Below are 15376 nucleotides of genomic sequence, written 5' to 3'. Positions count from 1 at the left end.
ACTTGTAGTCCTTCATCCTCCCTCCCCTAGCTAGTAACCTTCAGCCGATGACTCAGCACCTCTGTTCCTCAGTTTCCCCATCTGTAAAGTAGCAGGAAATACTTCCTAGGTTGCTCTGAGGATGAAACCAAGTAATTGGTCCAAAGTGTGAGCACTGGACATGGCAAGAATAGGCCTTAATCCCCACCCCACGCTCCAGTTCCTGGGCTGTTTTAGGAGACTCAGCCACAGGTACAGGTAACTTGGACTGTCCACTAGAGAAAGCCTGGGATTTTCAGTAACTAAGACTGGCCCATGGTTCAGGCCAGCTCACCAGAGTTAGGGCCCCATAGCCTTCTGACTGAGAGTACCTGACTTGAAAGTTTTATATCCAAAAGGTCCACTGAAGGAAGGGAGAAGAAAACGAAAATTTATGGAGCACTTGCAGGGCTGGGAGCATCTCATTTAATCCTTACAACCTAATGAGAAAAATACCATGATCCCCATTTTGCAGATAAGAAAGCTGCCTGAGCTTCCACAGGGCGGATAAAAGAACTGAAACTGTTGAACAAAATGAGGACATCTAGGTCCACCCTGACTTTGGCCTTGCAAGGCCAACAGAGAGCTTGGAATAATTTACCTCCCTGGGACACATCCTGACAGTCAAACTGATGTGTTATTTTCCCTTCACATTTATGAGATGCTGGCTTAATAAGAATTTACTGGATCTCGTACTGTGATAAACCGTGAAGCACCCCTTGCTCCTGACCCTCTTCTCTACTGAATGTCCCATTTCTGGCGCCTGTGTTTTTTGCATAGATCACCATAGATAGAACACAGGATGATGTTGGGAATGAAAAGCTGCCAGGCTGTGTGAGAACCAAAATGTCTCTGGTATTGGTCCACAAGGGTCAGCCACCTTTAGCTTGTTGACTTGTTCTCTCCAAAGAGCAGCAGGGGGCTTGTTGGCCTTGCTCTGAAAAATATCACCAGTGAGTCTGGGACTGTAGGAGGCTATTCTGTACTTGAGGCTGATCTAACAATATTCTAGGAGTTCACAAAGCAGGGCAAGAGGCTCTGAACACATCTTGAAAGTCCTCCAAAGCCTTCTTGAGTCATAGAGGGAGCACAGAATGGTTGATGACCTGGCACCAATGCTGCCTCTGCTGCTTACCAACCACAGGGGCTGGATGAAGTCAGCCTGCCTCTTTGGAGCTTCAGTTTCTTCTGTAAAATGGCATGACAGCACCTGCTTTGCATTCCTCATAGGCTTGTTGAGATGTTCAAAGGAGTGTGTGACCGTATCTTGTTTCAGACATGTGATACACTCATGCCCATCTGTGTCTTGCCAGCCATTGACTGTGAGCTCACCGAGTGGTCCCAGTGGTCAGAATGTAACAAGTCATGTGGGAAAGGCCACGTGATTCGAACCCGGATGATCCAAATGGAGCCTCAGTTTGGAGGTGCACCCTGCCCAGAGACTGTGCAGCGAAAAAAGTGCCGCATCCGGAAATGCCTTCGAAATCCATCCATCCAGAAGCTACGCTGGAGGGAGGCCCGAGAGAGCCGGCGGAGTGAGCAGCTGAAGGAAGAGTCTGAAGGGGAGCAGTTCCCAGGTATGGCTCCCAAGTGTGGTCCTGGGCTAGTCTCCAGGACAGGCAGGGCTCTGCACTGGGCTAAGTCTTGGGCCTGTTTAAAAAGAGTCAGGGAGAGTCTGCATTTTCTGGAGTCTTCAGACCACATTTTGATTCTTCAGATCCAAGTTTGTTCCCAAATATTGAGCAAACATAATTTATAAAGGAGATTGGTGGTGGGAGGGTCCTTTATCAAAGAACATTTAGACAACCTAATTACCTGACAAAAGTAAATTTTCAAGCAAAGAATCTTTAGGAATTACACAGTTCCTTCTTTTTTACACACATATAAAACCAATGTGTCCAACTTTGCTCAAAGTCAGTTATGACTTAGCAACCCCATTCACTCCTTGCAACGGGGGAAAATGATACAGATGTGTCAAAGGAATCTTGTTCGCCATTTAGGGAATGTTCCTGAGAATCTCCCAGAACACATCTTCCATTTTAAGGGTTTGGCTCAGACAAGGCAGCCATGGCCTGAGACTTTGATTTTCTTTGCAAGGCTAACCAGAAATTTAGCAGCAGTGTCATGTCAGCCTTGAGTTTTATTTCCCTAAATAATATTGATCCAAGCTGCCAAATAACTAATAGAACAATGCACCAAGTGCTCAGGGAGCTGGGGAATGAGCATCTTACATTGACTGGAGTTCAGGGAGATGTTAAAGCAGGGAAAACTAGAGTGGGTCTTGAAAAACCTGGAAGAGTTTTGCCACTTAGAAAGTACATTCCAGGCTGGACGCGGTGGCTCATGCCTGTAATCCCAGCACTTTGGGAGGCCAAGGTGGGCTGATCACTTGAGGTCAGAAGTTTGAGACCAGCCTGGCCAACATGGTGAAACCCCGTCTCTACTAAAAATACAAAAATTAGCCGGGCATGGTGGTACACACCTGTAATCCCAGCTGCTTGGGAGGCTGAAGCAGGAGAATCGCTTGAACCAGGGAGGCAGAGGTTGCAGTGAGCCAAGAGCACGCCATTGCACTCCAGCCTGGGCAACAACAGTGAAACCCCGTCTCAAAAAAAAAAAAAAAAAAAAAAAAAGTACATTCCAGGCCACAAGAATAGTCATTACAAAGGCACAGAGATGCCAAAGACCATGATAGGTCCAAGTGATAAATGGGATGCAGATGAAGCACAAACGACAAGGCAGGCAGGAAACCAGGTTGGGAAGGTGGGGACCAGACCACAAAAGGCCAGTGGCCCACCAAGGATTTGGGACTTGACTCTGTAGGTGGTTTTAATCAAAAGGGTGACTGTATCAGACCTGTTTTGAGTGATCTGGAGGTGGCAAAAACAGACACAGAGGCCAGATAGGTTTTATTTGTAACCCAAGAAAAAGATTGTACGTCCCCAAACTCCAGCTTAACTTCAGAGATTTTCAGGACTTTAAAAGAAAAAGAAAATGCCTACCAGGGGCTTCAGTGCTGAAGAAGATGCCCATGTAAAAAAGTGAAGGTTAACGTGTACATCAAGTTTTCTGATTTTTAAAATCCCATTCTTTTTTTTAAAGATGTTCCACCTCCACCTAGGATGATGAGAAATGGAAAAAGTGTGAGGAGCTACTTGACCGTTCGGGATCCTTATGATTAGGGAGCTGTTTGCGTATCAAAGTGTTTCTGTTCTACATGGGAGTTAGCCAATCAACAAACGTTCATTAAAGTCAACTATGTGCCAGGTACATAGTTGTACCATACATTCCTCCATGACTCTTAGCTATAGTGTGGTTAGCAAATATCTCATGTGTAACCATAAATGTGATGGGTTCTATAAGAGAGGAATCTAGAGTGCTATGGAAGCAGTAATCAAAAAATCTAATTAATCTCTGGGGGTCAAGGAAGTTTTCTTGGAGAGCAGCATGTTTATGCTGAGTAGGAAGAACAAAAATTGTACTTCTCTATACTTAGCATTTGGGAGCCAAGTACTTGGGGAGTAAGGCATAAGAGAAAGCAGTTTAGTGTTCCTTGCATGGCTGCTGCATAAGTCACCCCAAAACAATCTTTTTAAACAACCACTTAGCATGATTCTGTAGATCAGTGATGTGAACTGGGTCCACTGGATGGTTCTTCTTGGGTCTAGTTTGGACTCATTCATGTGGTTATTACTAGCTGGTAGTACAAATGGGCCAGACCAGCCTCACCTGCATATCTGGGGCCTCATGAGATGGCTGAGGCCTGTCTGCACATGGTCTCTGCAGTGGTCTAGCCAGGCTTGCTTACATGGTAGAAGGGTCCTAGCAGCTTTTAGGCCTGTTTTTGCTCATGTCCCATTGGCCGTAGCAAATCATGTCGTCAAGCCCAGATTCAAGAGGTGGAGAAACAGAGTCTGCCTTTTGATGAGAAGATTCATGAAGCATTTGTGGCCATTTTTTGCAATCAGTCACATATGACCTAACTGTCCCTAATAAGGACTCTAACCAAATCATTACATACTTAAACAGAGGAGGAGACCACATTTCACAGACAACCACATTTCACAGTTCTACTAGAGTTCAGCATTCCTGTTCCGTCCCCAGTTTCTGTAGGCCTAACAAGGCATTCTCATGCTTTCAGGTTGTAGGATGCGCCCATGGACAGCCTGGTCAGAATGCACCAAACTGTGTGGAGGTGGAATTCAGGAGCGTTACATGACTGTAAAGAAGAGATTCAAAAGCTCCCAGTTTACCAGCTGCAAAGACAAGAAGGAGATCAGAGCATGCAACGTTCATCCTTGTTAGCAAGGGTACGAGTTCCCCAGGGCTGCACTCTAGATTCCAGAATCACCAATGGCTGGATTATTTGCTTAAGACAATTTAAATTGTGTACACTAGTTTTCATTTTTGCAGTGTGGTTCGCCCAGTAGTCTTGTGGATGCCAGGGACACCCTTTCTGAATACTTCTTGATGGGTACAGGCTGAGTGGGGCACCCTCACCTCCAGCCAGCCCTCTTCCTGCACGGGAGTAGTGTCAGCCACCTTGTACTAAACTGAAACATGTCCCCCTGGAGCTTCCACCTGGCCAGGCAGGACGGAGACCTTGACCTCCTCCACATGGAGAGGCAACCATGTCTGCAAGTGACTCTATGCCTGAGTCCCAGGGTGCGGCAGGTAGGAAACATTCTCAATCAGATGAAGAGAGCAGATTCCCCTCATTCTCATCTTTGGCCTGTTCACTGAAACCATTGTTTGCCCATCTCTTCTTAGTGGAACTTGAGGTCTCTGTTCAAGTCTCCTCAGTCATCAATAGTTCCTGGGGAAAACAGAGCCTGTAGACTTCAGGAGGAGAACTGATGTTGGGTGGCTTTTATTCTTCCACTGAGAAATTCGGAATGCATTTATCTTACCCCTGATACTGGCTCCTGATGCCCCCCACAAAAAAAAAAAAATTATGGCTGCTTTATTTAAATGTAAGGTAACTAGTTTTTACACCTAAGATAAAGGATAAGTTTAGAGTGTATTTTTCCCTTGCTTTTGGGGTTTGGCGGGAGTATGCACAATTCTTCTAGGAAGCCAACCTTCTGAACTTTTAGGTACTAAATCCTTACTGGAACCAAGACCAAGGAAGCAAAATTGGTCTCTTTAGCAGTCCCATGTCTGAATTTTAAAATCTTCCTATACACATCTAGACTTTCAAGTTTGCAAATCAGTTTTTAGCAAGAAAACATTTTTGTTATACAAACATTTTGCTAAGTCTGCCCAAAGCCCCCCACAAAGCATTCCTTCAACAAAATACAAAATACAATCTCTCTCTGTACTTTAAAGTTAGTCAGAAATTTTGTATGTAGAGAGAAAAGGTTATCAAGACAGAAAATAAATCTAAGGGAAAGGAATATTATAAGATTAAGCTGAGCAAGCAATTGTGGTGGAAAGCCAAATCTTTCAGTGCTCCACACCAGGGCTGTGGTCCTCCCAGACATGCATAGGAATGGCCACAGGTTTACACTGCCTTCCCAGCAATTATAAGCACATCAGATTCAGGGAGACTGACCACCGAGGGATAGTGTAAAAGGACATTTTCTCAGTTGGATCCATCAGCAGTTTTTCCTCCTGCATTTATTGTTGAAAACTATTGTTTCATTTCTTTTATAGGCCTCATTATTGCTTAATCCAAATGTGTGAGATTGGTGAGACACATACAATGCTCTGAATACACTAAGAATTTGTATTAAACACATCAGGATATTTCCAAATACAACATATGTTCTTTAACACGAGAGACTGTTCCATAAAAACTCACTGCGTCTTTCATGTCTTTAAGCTAAGTAAGTGTTCAGAAGGTTCTTTATATTGTCCTCCTCCATTTTCAATAAAAGATAGGGCTTTTGCTCCCTTGTTCTTGGAGGGACCATTATTACATCTCAGAACTACTTGTCTCCAACATGTTTTAAATCCTTAAATGAATTGCCTTCGCCCCAAAAAAGCACAAACGAAACACAAGATTTGATTTTCTACTTGGGGGGAAAAAAGTCCTCATATAGAAGTGCCCACTTTTGCAATGTTTCTCTAAGCTATCTAAATAACTCTCAACCCATGATACAGTTCCTTAAAATGGTGATTCCTAATCCAAGGACAAGCCACCCAGTGTCTCATGTTCTTATTTGATCCCAGTTGGGTACGTGTAAAATCCTGATTTGGGAGACTTAAAACCAGGTTAATGGCTAAGAATGGGTAACATGACTCTTGTTGCATTGTTATTTTTTGTTTGCAATGGGGAATTTATAAGAAGCATCAAGTCTCTTTCTTACCAAAGTCTTGTTAGGTGGTTTATAGTTCTTCTGGCTAACAAATCATTTTGGAAATAAAGACTTTTACTACAAAATGAAATCTGTTTGGACTTCCACTTGAGATAGTAAAGAGAGTATTAGACACCCAGTAAAAACTGCCATATAAACAAGTTGTAATTGATTGTTGTGTATATATTTTTTTCAATGCCAAACCAGCTGTGATCCAATTTACATCCACATTTTAGGTTCAACAGCAAGAAGTTCAGAGACAGATTTCCCAACCAGACATTGGGTCACTCACTGGTCACCTTGCCAGTGCATTTTATTTGAAGGGAATCCGTTGTAGCAAATGGGACTAAACCTGGGCTTCTATAGACCCAGAACTGAAAAAATAAACAAACATTTGTGCTGTTTTTTAATTTGAACTTTGCATATTGAACATATTTTAGGGATACCCAAAGTCTATGTACTCCCTCCAGGAAGTAAGGGTACATTACACATTCTCATATGACTATAGCTCTCCAGAACTAGGTCAAGTGCATGGCTAAAATGTACTATGGCTTGAGTTTGTTCCCACCAAAACTCATGTTTGAAATTTGATGCCCAAGGTGGCTGTGTTGGGAGGTGGGCCTAGTGGGAAGGGTTTGGGTCATGCAGGAATCTCCCTCATGAATGGCTTGGTACCACTGTAGTGAAGGCGTTCTCTCTCTCTAGACTGAATTAGTTTTCACAGACTTGTTCCCATGGGAGTAGGTTGTTATGAAGCTAGGATACCCCCTTGGTTTTGCCTCTTCAAACACATCCATGTCCCTATTGACCTTCCCCGCTATGTTATGACACACCATGAAAAGCCCTCAACAGAAATGGAAGAGACGCTGGCAACATGCTTCTTGTACTTCCTAGCCTGAAGGACCATAAGCTAAATAAAATAAACCTCTTTTCTTTATAAATTACCCAGCTTAAGGTACTGTTATAGCAACATTAAAAGGACTAAGATGAATATCAATACACAAAAACTCTCAAATTATTTCTGTGACTTCTGTTTAACCCACATTTCAGACGACGGTTAAAAAATAAATATTTTTTGTGAGATGGAGTTTTGCTCTTGTTGCCCAGGCTGGAGTACAATGGTGCAATCTCGGTTCACTGCAACCTCTGCCTCCCCGGTTCAAGCAACTCTCCAGCCTCAGCCTCCTGAGTAGCTGGGACTAAAGGCATGTGCCACCACGCCTGGCTAATTTTTTGTATTTTTAGTAGAGACAGGGTTTCTCCAACGTTGGTCAGTCTGGTCTCAAACTCCCGACCTCAGGTGATTCATCTGCCTTGGCCTCCCAAAGTGGTGGGATTACAGGCTTGAGCTACTGCGCCCAGCCAAAAAAATAATTTTTTTAAATAAAAGAAAATTTTTTTTTTAAATAAAAGGCAACTTGACAAAACCCTGTCTATATAAAAAATACAAAAATTGTCTGGGCACAGTGGCTCACACCTGTAATCCCAGCAGGCTTTGGGAGGCAGAGGCAGTAGATCACCTGAGGTCAGGAGTTTGAGACTAGCCTGGCCAACATGGTGAAACCCCGTCTCTACAAAAAATACAAAAATTAGCTGAGCATGGTGGTGTGTGCCTGTAGTACCAGCTACTCAGGAGGCTGTGGCAAGTGAATCACTTGAACCAGGGAGGTGGAGGTTGCAGTGAGCCGAGGTCGCGCCACCACACTCAAGCCTGGGCAACAGGGCAAGACCCGGTCTCAAAAATATATAAATAAATAAATAAATAGGCGTGGTGGTGTGTGCCTATTGTCCCAGCTACACTGGAAGCTGAGGTGAATCACCTGAACCCAGGAGGTATTCTGCTGTGGGCCAGGTTCATAACACTGCACTCCAGCCTGAATGACATAGCAAGACTCTGTCTCAAAAAAAAATCAGAAAGCTCAAAGACCTGTAGAAAGGTCTCTCATCAGTTTATAATGGAATCTGACCATTAAAAGAGCTCAGCTTTGGAAGTTCAGCTACAAAGGAGCTAAATATTTATTCCCTAATGATAGAGACTCTGTTGGTTTAAAAAAAAAAAAAACCTAAACATTAATGTTTAATCCCTAATTACAGCATAGACTCAAGGAAGACACAGTCATTTCCTCTATTTTGTTATGTGGTGCCATCAGTTTTAATAAGAGAATGATTCATTTTGTTCTTCATATTGCCCAACATAGGGAGAATAAAAATAAATCCCTTTTGAAAATGAGATGCAGTAACAAATTATAAATAGCAGCTGAATGCTAATTAGCATGAAGCTAATTCTTCAATTTACATGCTTTGAAATCTGAAAGCAGAAGATCCACACTAAAATGTCAAATTTAAATAATGACATCCTGCTTTAGAAACCCTGTTGGTTCAGAAGGCTTCACACGCTCTGTAGGGTGGAGAGCAGAGGTTGTGTCATGGTTCAGCACCGGGGACCTAGGTTCAAACCACTGCTGCACCTGAGTACCTATGAGGGTTGGGGCCAGTTGTTTTACCTTTTCTGGCCTTAGGCTTCGACACAAGCTCTCTCATACTAAGCAGACGCCTCTACTCCACCTCCACAATTTAGATAATTCTTACACGTGGGTCTTGATGGTATCCTGTTGTAGGACTCATTGAAAGCCAACTGCATTCCACCCAACCCTCACTTCATAAATGAGTAAATGCATGCACTGTGTGAAGCTGGTTTGGGTTGCACTTCTGTCACTTATAACTGAAAATGTCATGACAAATAAAATATGCATGCATAATTTTACAGTTATCAGAGCAAAATGAAATTTGTCTTCACTTAACATTCATAATATTCATAACGTCTTAACACTAGATAGCATTCATTAACATTTTCTCATACTGTTCTAAATACTCGTCTTTATAACTGATTGGTAATAATTCTCATATTTTAAGCAGTTGCATGTTTAAGCAATTTTTCTTTACCTCAAATAATTTGTAAGTATTTGCAGAAAAGGGTGAAAACATCTTATTCAAGTCTATTGACTCCTTCACAACACCTGGAATTGGTATAAGTATCGTCCCTCTTTTTCTAGTGTTGGAATGCAACTGTTACTCAGTGGTCCTAATCTGGAATCACTAGCCTACAGAAGAAGTCAAAAGAGCCACCTGTGAAAAACACTTGACTCTCCTGCTCCCTTCCCCACTCACACCAGTGCTGCCCAAATCAAGACCTGCAGCCTGATAACATCCACAAATGATAAAGAAACTGAAAGCAAGTGTTCAGAAGCTTTTAATTTGACACTGCCATGATATATAGGAGAATGAATATTTTCCAAATAATTCATTTTTTACAACATTTAGCGAAGTATCAGTCCACAACACTGGAGACTAACAACCTTTTAACCTGGCCCTACAATGCAGATAGTCTTGAGAAGCTGCACTGCGCCATTCTCCCCCATCAGAAAGGCATGTGCTAACCTGCGAACTAGGTTTCCAAATCTCAAACGCTAAAGGTGTTAATATCTAGTTCCAGATCTGTATACCTCCATATCTGTGACTAAGTAACTTGCAGTGGTTTATTCTTATTCCTCTAACCCCCTACCCCATAAAACAAGATAACTTCCCCATCTTGCCCTGCTTTTGCCACAGAATTTCTCAAAATAGCCCACACTTAACTTCCTCCACATCCTTAGCCTCCAATCACACCTCAACTCACTGTCATCTGGTTTCTACAACCAGAAGACTGAAATAAATATAAGGAAATCATCAGCAACCCGCACAAGACCAGTGCAGCCTCTCACTCCCCCATCCTCTGCACAGCACTCAATGCTTTCCACCACCTCCATGGCTTCCTTCACAAAACAGCCTCATGGTTCTCTCCAGTTTCTGGCTACTTCTCTTGGCTTTTTGCTGCCTCTTAATCTTCTACCTCCCATGTTTGTTTTCCCCAAAGTTTTACCCTTGGACCGTCTCCTCAGACATACTCTTCCTGGAGAATAGTACCCATTCTTATCTCCTCAATCACCAAGCTCAAAAGAGACAAATTCTAAATCTGGATTCCTAGTCCTAGCCTCCTCTTTTGGCCTCCAATTCCCATTCCCCATTCCCAAATGCCTCCTGGACTAACCCTGTATGGGACTGTCACATAAGTTTCTATCATTAGAGAGTTGCCTATACTTCCTATTTTAATTAATAGCAACACCACCTTCCTGGTCACCCAGACAGTATTTTGGAGATATCCCTCCAGTGTTCAATCTCCTTCTCCCCATGTCACTGCAGTTCAGGTTTTCATCGTCTCTTTCTGAAATCATTCATTCATCAAATGGCTTTTCAGCACATGCCAGGCAATATAAACACAACAGACACGATTCTGCCCTCACTGCGTTTATAATACTAAGAGGACAGATTCCATGATTCCAACAACCTCTAAAGGACCGCCAAATTTGCACTTCTCTGCCATTATGCTACCACTAGATTAGATCCAGGCACCTCCTGTTTAGAATCCTTGGCAGTTTCCCATAATATACAGAAGGGTCATCCTATTTAAAGCCCTCTACAACCTGATCCCAGTCTACTTTTATCATATTTTTTTTCCCGTTGCATGTAGAATCTTTTTAGGCCAACGTTCCAGTCCAGAATACACCCTGCATTCTGTCAACTCTGGGCCTTTTCCATCTTTCCACTCTCACTCTTCTCTCCTCTCCATCTCAAATCCTACCAATCCATCAAGCTCCAGCTTAAACACCAATTCTAATTAAGAAGTTCCCTCAGATTTCCAGGAGGAATATATGCTACAATCCCTTCTGCAGGACTTGACAACACTTTTTGAATGCTTTTCCTACTCTGCCTTGAAAGTGGGTCCCAGCATTTGTTTGTATCACTCTAAAACTTCCTGCACTAGACTCTGAGTAATTTGAAAAAAAGGAAAATCCCCACATTTATCCATTTCCCCAGAATGCCTATTACTGCCGTGCACAAAACAAAAAACACAAAAAAAAAACTATATGCTCGGCCGGGCGGCGGTGGCTCACGCCTGGTAATCCCAGCATCTGGTAGGCCGAGGCGGGCGGATCACAAGGTCAGGAGATCGAGACCATCCTGGCTACGCAGTGAAACACCGTCCTCTATAAAAATAAAAAAATTAGCCGGGCGTAGGTGACGGGACCCTATAGTCCCAGCTACTCGGGAGGCTGAGGCAGGAGAATGCGTGAACCCGGAGGCAGGAGCTTGCAGTGAGCCGGATCACGCCACTATGCACTCCAGCCTGGTCAACAGAGCAATGACTCCGTCTCAAAAAAAAAAACAAAAAAAAACAAAAAAACATTGCCTCAGTCAAGTATTTAATTAAAATACCTTTTGTAAAATCATTGAAATTTTAGAAGGCAGTCACTGGTTAAATACCCTCCTTAAGTGATTAAGTGATGCATTTGAAAAAGACCATTTGATTATCATCTCCTTCTATTTACCTGCCAGTTATCTATTTACCTGCCAGTTATCCAGGATGGTCTCAATCTCTTGATCTCACGATCCACCAGCACTTTGGAAGGCCTGAGGCAGGTGGATCACCTGAGATCAGGAGTTCAAGACCAACCTGGCCAACATGGCGAAACCTCATCTCTCCTAAAAACAGAAAAATCAGCCAGCTGTGGTGGCACATGCCTGTAATCCCGGCTACTCAAGAGTCTGAGGCAGGAGAATCACTTGAACCCAGGAGGCGGAGGCTGCAGTGAGCCAAGATTGTGCCAGTCCACTCTAGTCTGGACAACAGAGAGAAACTCCACCTAAAAATAAATAAATAAATAAATAAAGAGATGGGGTCTCACTATAAGGCTGATCATAGGATCATAGCTCTACTGCTGCCTCAAACTTCCTGGGCTAAAATGCTCCTCCCACCTCAGTCCCCAGAGTAGCTGAGACTACAGGCATATGCCACCATACCCAGCTAATTTCTATTTTTACTTTTTTATAGAGACAGGATCTGGCTATGTTGCCTAGGCTGGTCTTGAACTCTTGGTCTCAAGCAATCCAAGATGTCTTGTCATCTCAAAGTGCTGGGATTACAGGCATGAGACACTATGCTTGGCTCCCACTTAACCTGTTAAATGGAATCATTACATATAGCGTACAGCTACGGGAAAAGAAATAAAATGAATTAAAACAAGTGGTGATAAACGGAAGAGGAGCAAACTAGACTTTAAGTATATACAACCTTGTTACTAGATACTGTAAATCTCTAAACAAACAATAAAGGAAGAAAACACCTAGAACAGAAATTCATGACGATCCATTCAGGAAATGCTGTCTGAAAGAACTTCCACATAAAGAGACTTAAGAGATTCTAAAGAATCACTCAAATGCTAAATGTGCATGGTTTGCAGGGCTGGCAAACCATGGCCTGTCGGTCAAATCCATCCCACCATCTGTTTTTGTACAGAATGGTTTTCATAATTGCAAAAGGAGTCATATTTCATGACATATGACAATGACATGAAACACAAACATCAGTGTACACAAAGTTTTATTGGAACACACCCACATTCATTCGTTTAGACATTGCTTATGGCTGCTTCAGTGCTATAACGGCAGGCTCGAGTAGTTGGGACAGAGATACAGCCTGCAAAGCCCAAGATGACTTACAATCCGGCCCTTTATGAAAAAATTTGCCAACGCTCAATTATAGAGAAAAAATGGCCACACAGACAAGGACTATTCATTCCATGAGACTAGCCACTCTTTGTATGAAAAGTTTCAAGTGAGAGATTTAAAAAGCTACAAGGCAAATGGGAAAGACTTCAACTTCCAATCACGATGGAGTAACAAGAACCAGATTTACCCTCCTATCTTAGACAATTTAAAAACTGGACTAGGCCGGGCACAGTGGCTCACACCTGTAATCCCAGCACTTTGGGAGGCTGAGGCAGGCAGATTACGAGGTCAGGAGTTTGAAATCAGCCTGGCCGACATGGTGAAACCCGTCTCTACTAAAAATACAAAAATTAGCTGGGCGTGGTGGTGCGAGCCTGTAATCCCAGTTACTTAGGAGGCTGAGGCAGGAGAATTGCTTGACCTTGGGAGTCAGAGGTTGCAGTGAGCCAAGATTGCACCACTGCACTCCAGCCTGGGCAACAGAATACGACTTTGTCTCAGAAAAAAAAAAAAAAAAAAAAAAAAAAAAAAAAAAAAAAAAAAACTGGCCGAGCCAGGTGCGGTGGTTCACGCCTGTAATCCCAGCACTTTGGGAGGCCGAGGCGGGCGGATCACCTGAGGTCAGGAGTTCAAGACCAGAGTGGCCAACATGATGAAGCCCTGTCTCTAGTAAAAATACAAAAATTAGCCAAGCGTTGTGGCACATGCCTGTAATCCCAGCTATTTGGGAGGCTGAGACAGGAGAATCGCTTGAACCCAGGAGGCAGAGGTTGCAGTGAGCCAAGATCGCAACACTGCACTCCAGCCTGGGCAACAGAGCAAGACTCTGTCTCAAAAAAAAAAAAAAAAAGAAAACCTGGACTGAAGACATTAAACAACTGTTTTCAGACATTGTACACCAGGCAGCAAAGGACTACAATCCTCATGGAAGGGAAAGAAGTAAGGTAAGCCTCAACACTGCACTGGCCATCTGCCTGGAGGCACACTCCAGACTGTAGAGGGGATGGGGGATTCCATGTAGGACACAAATGTTTCTCAGTGCTGAAAGGAGACATTAAAGAACAGGAAGTTTGAAGCAACTAGAAGTCACAGGACAAAGTTGTGGTGAGAAGACAGCTACACATAAAAAGAGATCCAAAAACATGCATAGAGTCTATGAGTCTTTGCTGAATATCAAGATACATATGTCTAGGATGAAAACTCCAGGAGGATGGGCAAAGAATGACCCAGGAGCTGTGAATAGAATGGTTCCATAGAGCTCACATGGGGCTGGGAATTCTTCAAGTTCCCACAAGCCAAAGTGATAATTCAGGGCATTCAGCAGAGAGACCCCAAAAGAGCCATACTTTAGTAGTGGAGCTAAACTAGCCTGGGAAAAAGGATACTTGAGACTGCATTAGCTTTCAAAGAAGTCTTGAAAGGATCAAACTGAAGTGCAGCTAGTAAATTAACTATCAGAACGAAACCCGACAAAGAAAACAACAAAATCTAGACACCCAACAACATAAAATACACAATGTCCTTCATCCAACCAAACTTACTTGGCATGTGAAAAAACAAAAAAATGCGACCTGTAACTACAGAAAAATCAGTCAGTAGAAACAAATCCAAAAATTATACAAGCAATAGAATCAGCAAAGACATTAAAACAGCTATTATAACCACATTCAAATATTCAAAGCAGTCTTTCTCAATCATAGTTCTGTGAGAGAACTGAGCCCCACAGAAAGTTATTTGAGTGACTATTTTGATTTTCCCAAGAATGGTACATGGCTGTACCATTCTAGAGGCAAAGGTACAATGCAAATTATCTAGATGCAACTTGAGCCCTAATGCCGTATCTGTTGTGTGTTAATTCAGGGCTCAGTGTTGTGCAAAACCAGTTGAGAGGGGCTGGTTAAGAGGAATACATGAACACAATGAGGAGAGAAGCAGAATATATATAAAAAAGACTCAAATATAATTTTTCAAGGGGGAAAAAAACCCACAAAAATTCAAAATGAAAATTCACTGGATAGGATTCATAGCAGATTAAACAGCAGCAGAAGAAATGGTTATGGGGATTGGGTGCAGTGCCTCATGCCTATAATCCAAACCCTTTGGGAGGCTGAGGTGGGCAGACAGCTTGAGTCCAGGAGTTTGAGACCAGCTTAGGCAACAGGGCAAGACCTCGTCTCTACACAAAGTACAAAAAGTAGCCAAGTGTGGTGGCATGCGCTTCTGTACTCCCACCTACTCAAGAGGCTTAAGTGGGAGGATGACTCTGAACTTGAGGCAGGTTGCAGTGAGCCAAGATGGTGCCACTGCACTCCAACCTGTGCAACAGAGCAAGACCTTGTCTCTACTAAAGGAGGGGAAGAGGAGGGGGAGGGGGATGGGAGGTGGAAAGTAGAGGATGGGGAGGGGAGAGGGGAAGAGGAGGGGAAGGGGAAGAGGGAAAGGGGACAGGGAGG

General features: G+C 43.1%; 1 protein-coding gene across 1 annotated transcript in view; it reads left to right on the top strand.

Moving 5' to 3' along the window:
• SPON1 (spondin 1) overlaps nucleotides 1-6733 on the top strand; it is a 305960-nt gene extending 299227 nt beyond the window's left edge. The window contains exons 15-16 of the mRNA XM_017881549.1: nucleotides 1332-1595; nucleotides 4160-6733. Coding sequence (XP_017737038.1) covers nucleotides 1332-1595; nucleotides 4160-4323 — 428 coding nt within the window. The 3' untranslated portion in view covers nucleotides 4324-6733. The remainder of the gene's footprint in view (nucleotides 1-1331; nucleotides 1596-4159) is intronic.
• Nucleotides 6734-15376: the final 8643 nt, after the last annotated feature.

The sequence above is a fragment of the Rhinopithecus bieti genome, unplaced genomic scaffold (assembly GCF_001698545.2).
Source record: "Rhinopithecus bieti isolate Rb0 unplaced genomic scaffold, ASM169854v2 scaffold_11944, whole genome shotgun sequence".
NCBI lineage: Eukaryota > Metazoa > Chordata > Mammalia > Primates > Cercopithecidae > Rhinopithecus > Rhinopithecus bieti.
The sequence above is the reverse complement of the archived record's forward strand: the minus strand, read 5'-3'. Positions and strand labels throughout refer to the sequence as shown.